Genomic DNA, 11751 nt, shown 5'->3' on the forward strand with positions numbered 1-11751 from the left:
ATGGGCAGGTAGCATAGATAGAAAACAGCTCTTTTTCAGTCTTCTACTAGAGGGAAAACCACAAAGGGAGAGATTCCAAATCTGATGGTAGAGATAAAATTCCAATCTTTAGGCATCTCTAAGAGGTTCACCTGGATGGTCTCTGAGTTCCCTTCTAGCTCTTCATTTATGATTCTGTAAATTCAGTTTAACGGATGAGACAAGACACAAGCCCAATTAATAGTTCATTGGAGTCATTATTCTCCAGCATAAAATAATCTGAAGTCCAAAAGTATGAAAGAAATAGGGAGCATAATGAAAAGAATCTTAGTCTTGAAGGCTGAAGATAAAGGCTCAAGTGTCTGATCTGACATTTATTAACTATATCCTTCAGTAGGATACTAGAACTCCCTTGGTCATTGAAAAAAAAAATGTGATAAAGGTCTAATGGTACAGGGGATATAATCCTCAGCCTGGAATCAGGTAGACCTGAGTTCAAATCCATCCTTAGACATTTACTAGATATGCAACCATGGACATATCACTTAACCTCTGTTTGCCTCAGTTTCCTCAATTGCGTAGTGGAGATAACAACAATCACCTCAAATCATAACCATTAGGATCAAATGAGTCAGTGTCTGCAAAGCACTTAGCACAGTGTCTGGCATATAGTAGGCACCTACTAAAAGTTTATTCTTGTCCCTCCTTCATGTCCTAAGTAACCAGTGTAGGTTCCTGTAAGTCAAGAAAACTTTTGCATTTTTCCAAGTCCACTTTCACATTTCTATTTTCCTAATCTCCAAGAAAATATGTTTCCCCGTAATTTGAGAGCTAAATACCCCAACATTCACACATGTCTAGGTCTAATATTGGGCAGGTAACCAGGTATAACAGTATAATTCCATTTCAATTAGGTGTTTGAGGCTCTTTGATCATGATAGTGCTGAAGGCAATATGAAGATGATGATAGAGATGATTTCAGCAATGACTATGGGGACAATATATTACTGCAGGAAAACACAGGACTAGGGATCAGAAGAACAAGCTCTAACACAATCATGTATGATGTGATGTGGGGAAATTTCCATCACTTCACTGAGCCTAAATTTCTTAATAGGACAATTGAGATTTGCCTACCATGAGCAATTATTGTGATTACTTTGTGAGTTCTTTAGTGGAGTCATGATCACATTAACCTGCATAGAAATGGTCATTTATGTGAAAACGATTTAAATAGCTATATCCTATAAAATTATGAAGACAGTATGAAGGATAATGATGGGAAATAAAATTGCAGTTATGGCTATGATTGTTTTCCAGCATCTTTCTTATTATGTAGATTACCACCAGACTTGTTATAACCGAGATACTGATGAGAAGATAGTCCATCATTTTGAAGAATTCATTTTTGTCACAATATAATCAGCTGCATTTTATAACTTTGAAACTCCTTCAATAATTTAAAAGCTATTAAAATAAATAATAATTATTTGTATGAACTGTGTAAATAAACTGTAGATGTTTTTCCTATTAAATACACTGGGACCCAAAAAACTAGCAGTTTTTTAAAAACTGTGTCTTTCTAAACTTTTAATAGAATTGATCACTACATTTCTTCAGTATTCTAATGAGCTCATGAGTACCTTCATATGGTTAGTCCCTTCAACAGGCGAGATCATAACCCTACTACCCCTTTTCATTCTTTGTGATTCTTGTCCATGTCCCATAAAATTTCCAAAGTAGATCCACCAACATACTGAAAATCTAGATTTAAGTCTTTTGACATTTTTGTGGGTCTTAGATGGAATATTCATCACTTTGGATTATTCATCAACTCTGCCTCACTTGTACAACATGAATAACTCATCTTCCCTTCTAATCATACATTTCTGGGTTACTGTATTTTAGACCAATTATTAAACACAACTCGTCATTCATGATATGCAACACAGCTTACCTATACCTACCATGAATCATTTCAATGAAGTACACTTTTGATTTTTCAGAGTTTGTGGTGTACCATGATCCACTGCTATTTAGCATCACTGGAAATTATTGACATGAAAAGAAAAAGTTTTATTTTGAGGAATAGCTTCATTTATTGAAAATGTATTAAATAATTAATCCTTAAATGGCTATAAATATTAAAACAAACTGAAGTTTCATAATATGCTTTTTCCTACAGTATTATGTCCCCAATTAAGTAATCGCCATGAAATCAGCTATCAGGAGCCTCTTACAATTCTGTTTCCTATCGTTCCTAGAACAAAACTTTATATGTAATAAAGGCACTAAAGCATGAAAGAATGGTGATGATATTCATGAGAATGACCATGATAATTATCAGAGAAGTGGGTAAAATACAAAGGGACCAACTGGTGACAATGCTCATGCTGGAAAACATAATCAGCAGGGATAAGGGGATCTGGGCTTGGAAAATGAGTGTACTTAAGGGTTGGTGGAGAAGAGAGAAGAGGATGTTGAAGGCAAAAGGGACTGTACAAATGAAAGGTTGGAAGTAATATGAACAAAGTGATGTGGGGAAGGCCTTGAGGAGATTGACTTCTTCAAAAGAATTATGTTGGAAAGATGAATTTGAGTGGCTGAGGGCATTTTTAAGATTTTTCCTGAACTAATTACATCTTTGGGTGGGATAATGCAAGAAACGGAGCCAAAAGAACTGGAGATTCACTCCTAATGTTCCCCATTTTTTCAAGTTCTTTACTACTTTATGAGGGTGGCCTGGAATAGACCAGAAAAAAATTCCTTCAATTGCCCCAGGCTCTAAATTTACCGTTTCTTCTTCCCCAGACTATGTATAGGGAAGCTATTTATAAATGAAGTTTCTCTGAAAAAAAAAAAAAACAAAACTGACCACAGGGTTATCTCTCAATGCTTTTGTCATATGTCTTCTACTATACCACTAGTATATCCAAAAATACAACTCTGGTGAGGGGAAGAAATGAAGCAAGTAGCCTCATCTGGAGTTCTCAGTTCCTCTGTTCTTGGTAACTAGCATGTTTGACTCTGTCTTTCTTTGCTCCTCAGTTTCTCTCAGTACAGGCAATAAGTATTCTCTTCCCTAGGCTTAACATTACTCTTTCATAAAATATCAGAGCTGGATGAGACTTCAAAAATCATCTAGTCAGATCCCTATCTGAACAAAAATCTCTACAGTATCCTTAACAAGGAGTCTGTTTTTAATGTTTTAACAAGGAATCATAATTTCTGTTTAAAATGCCTTTGAGTGGAAATCTTCCAAGGAAGCCATTTCTATCATCAGATGGCTCTAAATGTGAACATTACATGAAGTTAATATCAGCCTCTCTAGACCTCCTTATTCTTTGCAATTCTGTTCTTGTAGACCAAACAGAAAATAAAAGGTTAATCTCTCTTCTGTGAGAATACTAATCCACATTTCTGTACTAATTTAAGGTTTGCAAAACACTTTCTTCATGACAACCTTTTATGTGATTGATAATATGATTGGTAATGAAACTATTATATTCCAATAAGGAAACAAGATCAACGAGTTTATGTGATTTGGCCAAGGTCACATAGCTAGTCAATATCTGAAATAGGACATAAAGTTAGATTTTCTTCCTTCAAACCCAGAACTCTGCCTACTATACCATACTCCCTCTGATCCACAACTGCTTTAATACTTAAAGGAGGTGTTTAATATGCTATATGCTCACTCTCCATGAAGGTCTCTCTTTTCTAGATTAAACATCTTCAGAATGCTTATTCATAGGACATAGTCTTCAGCTTGTCAATATTCTTCCTAAAATGTGGCAACTGGAAAGAAACACAATGTTCTAGAAGGGTCTAATAAGCGTGGCATGCAGTGCAACTAGTACCTTCTTCATTTTGGATATTATTTCTCTTAATGTGACGCAAGATGACAGTGTCTTTTGACTGGCTGCACAATTCACTCATCCTGTACTTGTGGTCTACCAAATTCCCTTGGATTTTTTTTATATGAAATTTCTGGCCACCAGCTCCAGACTATGCCAATCTGTCTAACATCTCCACTTTGTTCCTACCAGAACGTTGGTCATGGCCATAGCAATTGGAACAATCCTGGATTTTGATGGTTAGTCAATAACATTTATTGAACATCTGTTATGTGCCAAGCACTGTGATAAGTGATGGAAATACAACTATGAAAATAAAATAAAGGAGCTTCTTTCCCTTCAGGTGATTAAAATCTAATGGGGAACAAGGAAAGCAAGAAACAAAAGGAAACTAAAAAGCAAAAGAAGAAGTAGGAGGTGGAGGACAAGCATTATGGAGAAGTTCAGAGGAGTCCAGTTAGGTTGGAAATGAAGACACGGCTAACCTAGATTTTTCCTGAAATGAAGTTTCTAGGAGGAGCTCTCTACCCCCTAGTCACAATAAAGGATGTCAGGGGCAGCGGGTACTGATGAGGTGTGAGTTTCAGAACTGAAGAGATCTTTCCATATAAAGAGGCTCTTAGAACATGGAGAAGTCCTGAATAGTGCAGCTGGGTGGGGAATGAATAAGAAAAATGAGTTTTTCCTTATATTTCCAAGAGCCAGGCCTCTACCTTATTTCCTTGTTCTTTTTTTAATTCCCCTTTATGTGTTGTCTTCCCTCACTGGAATGTGAGCTCCTTGAGGGCAGGAATGATCTCTCCTTTTTGCTTATATTTGTATCCCCAAGAATGGGGATACAGGAAAGGACACAGTACTATTCCAATGCTTGAAAAATAGTAAGTACTTGATATTTTATTTCCCTCTCCTCTCCTCTCCTCTCTTTTCCTCTCCTCTCCTCTCCTCTTCTCTCCTCTCCTCTCCTTTGCTTTCCTCTCCTCTCACTCTACAAGTCTGAGGTGGCTGAGGCTGAGCGAAAATGCTGTACAATTCGCTGGCGGATCTGCTTAGTCTTCACGCCATAGACAATAGGATTTAGTACGGGAGGTACTATCAGGTACACGTTGGCCATGATAATGTGTAAGTTAGAGCCAGTCCTCTTGCCAAAGCGGTGCACCATAGACAAGCCAATGAAAGGAACAAAAAAGATAAAGACTGCACAGACGTGGGAAACACAGGTGCTGAAGGCCTTTGACTGGGCCTCCCGTGTCAGGCCCAATACAGTCTTGAGAATGAATAAGTATGAGAGGGATATGAGTACTGAATCTAGACCAATGGCAGATATTATAACAATGAGGCCATAGATCACATTAATACGGATGTCAGCACATGCTAGTTTCATGACATCCTGGTGGAGGCAGTAGGAATGAGAAAGGATGTTAGAATGGCAAAAAGGGAGGCGTTTGATGAAGATGGGCAATGGGGCCATGAGGACTGCCCCTCGAATCACAGCTGCCAAGCCAATCTTGGAAATACGAGGTGAGGTGAACACAGCAGCATGGTGCAAAGGGTGGCAAATAGCAACATAGCGGTCAAAGGCCATGGCCAGGAGGACAGTGGACTCCATGCCAGAAAGGGAATGGATGGCAAACATTTGTACTAAACAAGCATCAAACTGGATGGTGGTGGCATTAAACCAGAAGACAGCCAACATCTTGGGCATGGAGGAAGTAGAGATAAGAATATCGATTGTAGAGAGCATGCATAGGAAGAGGTACATGGGCTCATGGAGACTCCGCTCTGTTTTTATGATGTAAATGATGGTGATGTTGCCCAGTACAGCAAGGAGGTACAGAAAGCACAGGGGAAAGGCCAACCAAAACTGAGCTGACTCTATACCCGGGAGACCAATTAGGATAAAGTAGGTGGCACTTGTTCCATTACCACTGGGGAATAACATGCTGAAGGTGGCAAGTCAGGAATGGAGTCAATCCAGGAAAATCTAGAATACAAAGCTACATATTAGAATCAACAAGAAGAAAACAAAACCTTAAACATAGTAAGAGCTATGCCATCTCTATTTTCAGTTGTGTCTGATTCTTTGTGATCCCAGTTGAGGTTTTCTCAGCAGAGATACTAGAGTGTTCTGCCATTTCCTTCTCTAATTGTTTTTTATTTACAGATAAGGCACTGAGAAAAAGAGGGCTAAGTGACTTGCCCAGGGTCATACAGCTAATAATTGCCCAAGGCAAGTTTTGAAGATGAGTCTTGCACATTCAGGCCTGGCACTTTACCTACTGTACCACCTGACTGTGGTAAGAGTTATATTTGAATCTAAAAAGATAGTTGTAATATCACTGGGAGCTTAGCTATAATACTGAACTTCGAAAACCCTCATCCTAATTTTATCATTTTCTTAACAAGCCAAACTCAATGAAATCAGAAAACTCTGGAACTAGTTATGTGACTAACTATATGGTTTTAGGCATATGTTAGCTATGTATTGGTGTGGGCCTGTATCTTACCAAGTTGACCTAAACAAACTACTTAACTTCTTTGAGACTTTGAGTATGACAATATTTTTGTTACTTGAATGTGTTGCTTTAAGGAAAAGGTTTTATAAATCTTAAAATGCTATCACTATAGATACTGACTTGGAAATATGCAAATGAAGTTCATACTCTTTGACCTAGAGAATCTATTGCTAGACACATACCTAAAGAAGACCACTCATAACCATAAAGGCTCTATGCATATACAATGTAGCAGCACTTAAAAAAATAAAAAAAAAAAAAACAAGAAACAAAGCAAGTGCCTATCAGCCTGGTAATAGCTAAAAAAACAAATAGGATACACGAATGCAATGGAATATTGGTGTAGTGTAAGAATTATGTACATTTACTCCTTACACCCTTTGAATCTGTCCTATGTTGTCACCCTATGTAATGGTTTCCTCCAGGATAATCAGCGATCTTATATCTGAATCTTGAGCCCCGCCCCCCTTTTTTTGTTCTACCATGTTTTACCTCTTAAAAACATTTGACATTGTATAACTTTCCCTGCTTTTAACTGCTCTCATGGTTCTGCTCATACTTCTCAGTGTAAAGAACTTATTTTCTAATTATTGGAGAATCTCTAAAGTAGAATATGTTGCTTCAGAATATAGAAGATTTTTTTTCTCTAGAGGTTTGCATATAACGCTTTTTAGTAATGACATAGAAGGAATTCCTGTCTAGATGTCAGACTGAAAAAAACAAATCAGATTTGCTGGACTCATCCAGCTCTGAAATTTTAAGATTCTCTCTGGCTACTTCTCATTTTTTTCCTGGCTCTTCTCATGACTATTCTTTAAATGGAAACACCACCCACCATATTTTATTTTTAAAAATATTCTTTTGTATTTCTGTCTTCTCACTTGATAACCTCATCCATTACCGTGGTTTCAGGTGTCACTTCTATACACAGGATTTCCAACTTCAACTCCAGTGCTGATCACTCCTGAGCTCTGATCCTACATTTCAACAGTCTGTTGGATATCTTCACTTACATGTCTTGTCAAAGCTTCAAGTGAAACATAGCTCCCCACACTGACTCCACTTCCCCACTTTCTAATTTCCATCAACATCTCCATTTCCCTTCTGAATATATTTGGAAATCTTTCTCAGTTATAATGTATGGCAGCATACATAAATAAATAACCTAAATTTATCTATAGACTTTTCAGTGCAGAAATTATTACCAAAATAGGTAAAGAACACTGGGTTAGGAGTCAAAAATCCTGCCTCTCATATTTATTCCTGCTATAACCCTGGGTAAATTACTTCAGTTCCCTGGACCTCATTTTCCTCACCTGTAAGGTAAAATGACTGAACTCAGTAGTTTCTGATGTCCCTTTGAGATCTATGTTTATAATCCTATTATCCCTGAGAGGCATCATGATTGAGTGTACAGCAACTGAACTTGAAATCAGAAAGTCCTCTGTTCAAGACCCTCCTTTGATACACACAGAATATATGACCCTGGGCAAGTCCCTTGATCCTTGAATAGCCCCAGGCAGTTCTCTGGAAGAGTTGCTGATGAGCATTGGTAGAGAGAGTTTTATCACCAATATTTTCACACAATGAAATCATAGATGTGGAAAACAAACAAACCAAAAACCCTATGCTGTTTGCTAGTTACAGTCCCAATATAGAAGACCTAGGCAGGAAAGAAACTCTTACATCCAAGTCCTAAAATCTCCCTTCTTTAGATCACTTATTTATGTGCACTGATAGTAGTAGAATGAGAGAGAGGGGATTATTATCCTCCAGCATCTCTGGTATGAGGACCACCTTAGCAAATAGTCAACAACTGACAAACATTTCTCAAGCATTTCCTATATGCCAATCCCCATACCAAGCACTAGGAATGCAAAAAAATAGGCAAAATGGTTACTGCCTTCAAGGAGCATCCATTCTAATGTGAGAGACAACTGGCAAATAACTAGGTACATACAAGATACAGCATAGGTTGAAAGGGAAAAGCATTATAAAGCTGATTTGTATCATAAAGAGCCCTAGACTTGGAGTTACAAGACTTGAGTTCCAATTTTGGCTATGTTCTCTAATATTCACAACCTTTGTGATGTTGGCTAAGTCACTTGACCTCTTTGGACCTCAGCTTCCCCATTTAAAAATGTATTGAACTAGATAACCTCTACAATCCCTTCTTGCTCTGAGTTCTATAATCCTATGAGAACTCAATATAGGGCTGAGGCTTGGAACTGGCTTCCAGAGCTGGACTCCATCCTGCCACAAAACAATTCTTCACAGAGAAAAAAGTTGTCTACTGGAACCCAACCCAGCTGAACTATAGAAAGTGCATAACTTGAAGGCACTTTCTCCGATCTTAGCTGGTCTGAACGGAACAGGAAATGAAGAGCATACTATTGGAAACATAATAAAACTAAAGTAAACAAGGAAAATGCTATTTAATATCCTATAAATCCCTCTCAGCCCCCGGAAAGCAGATATTTCCTGAAATTTTCTCTGAAAGATCTAATCTGTCATGTGGTTCAGTTGGACTCACAACTGTTTCAGAGACTGAGGAAATTTGCCCATCAACCCTTTTCCTGGGAGATGGAGTCACAATAGTCTAAGTCCATTGACACTGAGATAGGAAATCTCAGAGCCTCCTCCCCAAGGCCTTCCCACCTCCTCGTTTCCTCTGTATGTGTGTGACATACCACAACCTTCTCCAGTGAGGGATGACTTCACCTGTGACTGCCTTACCTTGTGTGGTGGCGAGCATTTGTAAGATGTTCATTCCCACAGTCCAGGTTTTTCTGTCGGTGCTGTGTCCATAACTTATTCATTTCTTTATTCATATATCTTTATATCTATTATCTTAACTGATTGCTACAAAATTTGTGCATAGTCACCCCCATTTTACCACTAAGGAATATGAGTACCAAAGAGGCCAAGTGACTTGTCCCATGTTAATTGGCAATTTGAAGAACTGGAACTAGAATATATGTGCTCTCTTTTATCTTAACTTCTGAAATATAATAAACCAGGGCCAGAAGAATGGAAGCATAATTAAAGAGAACAAAAGGTTCAATTTGTGTTGGAAGTGTGGCTGTGCTTGTTAATTGGAAAGAACACTTCAGACAGAACGCTAGAGTTTAATCCTACGTTTGGTGCTAACTTGAAGAGTGACCTTGAGTGAGTCACCTAGTCTCTGGACTTTAGTTTCGTAATCTGAAAAAAAATAGGATTGGACTAAAATCAAAGGTTATGTATCTGAGGCCTGCACTTTTAAAATATTTTAATACCTATATTTCTATGTAATTATTTCCTTTTAAATCCTGTATATTCACTTAATATATTTAAAACCTCATTCTGAGAGAGGTGCATAGGCTTCTCTTTACTACCAAAGGGGGCACATCTCTCTCTCTCTCTCTCTCTCTCTCTCTCTCTCTCTCTCTCTCTCTCTCTCTCTCTCTCTCTCTCTCTTTCTCCCTCTCTCTCTCTCTCTCTCTCACACACACACACACACACACACACACACACACACACACACATACGCTCAAATGGTTAAGAACTTCTAGAGTAAGTAACCTCTAAAGTGCCTTATAGCTTTAAGATTCTTTGAGTGTATAGATCAATGAATTATGAATCCAGATTGAATATGTAGGTCTCAAGCTCAGGGAGGGTGGATCTCCTTTTGGCTTGTGTTTCTAGACAAAGATAAAGGAGACCAAGACATCTCATCATTTATGCCCATAAGTTGAACTCAGTGAAACTAAGAGCTTCTTTTGATTCAGTTTCATAAAATGACTGATTAAATCACCAATGGTGACCAAAAGGCATGAAGCTATAAGTACTTACATCATCTCTGCTAGGAAATATGGAAAAGAATGTTCTTAGAGAAGTTTCTAAAAATACCTAAAAATTTCAGAATCTTTCTTTCAGGGCCTAGGTAAGGAAGTCAGATCTCAAGAAAACTCTTCTGACAAGGAAGGAATTTCAGAAGTTCTCAGATCCAGCCTCAAGTAAAGATGCAGCATTTGTAGCAAACCAGTGAAGGCAGTAGTCACAAAGTCTCATTCTTCAATTCAAGATCGTTTCTCTCCCAGAATCCTCTTACTTCAGAATGAAAACCTCTGATTTTCATTAAGTCAGTCTTTGAAGGGCAAGTGAATGTTTCTTAGAAGGTAGATGAACACAGATAGGCACAGTAGAAAGGGCAAGATAAGAGCAGTGGAAAGAAAAGAGGAAGATCAAATTATTTGAACCTGAGATACAAACTTCTAAAATTCACGGTTCTGGAGACCTGAGGTCTCATCTTGATTTCTCAGTATGAATATTGACCTTAAGCACCCTCATCTTCTCTCTGGGTCTCAGTTCCCCTTGTTTCTCAAGGGAAAATGGATATGCTCTCAGTAGGAGTCAGAAAATCATACATTCAGAGGTGCTACAGACTTTAGATGCTCAGATCACTCATTTTGCAGATGTTCAGAATATAAATTCCTTGGGGACAGGGACTCTTCCTTGATTGTAGCCTAATGCTCCTCAAGCTTGCATTCTCAAATATCCTTGTATTCCTAGTGCTTAGAACATAGTAAGCCCTTAATAAATCATCTATCTATCAATCTAAATATGAATATAGAAACTGAAGTACAAAGAGGTTAATTTACTTACTTATAGTTACTAGTAAATTAGTAAACATCTAAGTCATAATTTAAACCCATTTCTTCCTAAGTTCAAACCCATTCCCAATCCACTATGCATACTTCTCTAGGTTTCTGATGTTCTCTCTCCTAGGGATAGGGCTGATAGATTAAGGACACCACATATATTGCTTAGAGAAATACCTTTTGCACTTCTCCTGCCCATTCTTCATACAGAACTAAGTTCCTTAGTTTCTGTCCTTACCAATGCCCAGTCTGAATTTCATTAGGTAGACAAGTGGAAATTGATGTGAAGATGAGTAAGATTCTCACCACTTAAATTGGCAGTAAGAAAATGGATAACGGCACGGCTTAGGATGGGGAACAGAATATTAAAACTCAAGGAATTTAAGACCTACGGGACACTTTGACTGAACTAGCTCCAGAATCTCTGAGAGATGTCCCCTATTTTTATAATCCAGTTAGTTTCATACAGGGAAACCTTTTTCTCTAAGAAAACATTTTCTCTTGGCCCTAAAATGAGTACATCCTAACCCCAGATGTTAAATGAACCCTAACCCTTTCCACAGATTAAGCACCATCTCTTACTGCAGACCAAGCCCCTGAGGCAGTATGGCCCAGAGAAAGGGATGCTGAATTTCAAGTCAAAGGTCATTGAACAGCTCATTTCATCTTTCTGAGTCTTAGTTTCTCATCTATAAAATGAGGGTGTTCTATAATTCTATTAATTTAGCCATAGGTTGAGATCAAATGCCAGCTAGCATA

The 11751-nt window shown here is 38.0% G+C and overlaps 1 protein-coding gene across 1 annotated transcript; it reads right to left on the bottom strand.

Moving 5' to 3' along the window:
• Positions 1-4821: 4821 nt before the first annotated feature.
• LOC140508830 (olfactory receptor 51E1-like) lies at positions 4822-5775 on the bottom strand. The gene has a single exon (XM_072616701.1). It carries the CDS (start codon positions 5773-5775, stop codon positions 4822-4824), a length of 954 nt encoding a protein of 317 aa, XP_072472802.1.
• Between the last annotated feature and the right edge of the window lie 5976 nt (positions 5776-11751).

This window comes from Notamacropus eugenii, chromosome 5, assembly GCF_028372415.1.
Source record: "Notamacropus eugenii isolate mMacEug1 chromosome 5, mMacEug1.pri_v2, whole genome shotgun sequence".
NCBI lineage: Eukaryota > Metazoa > Chordata > Mammalia > Diprotodontia > Macropodidae > Notamacropus > Notamacropus eugenii.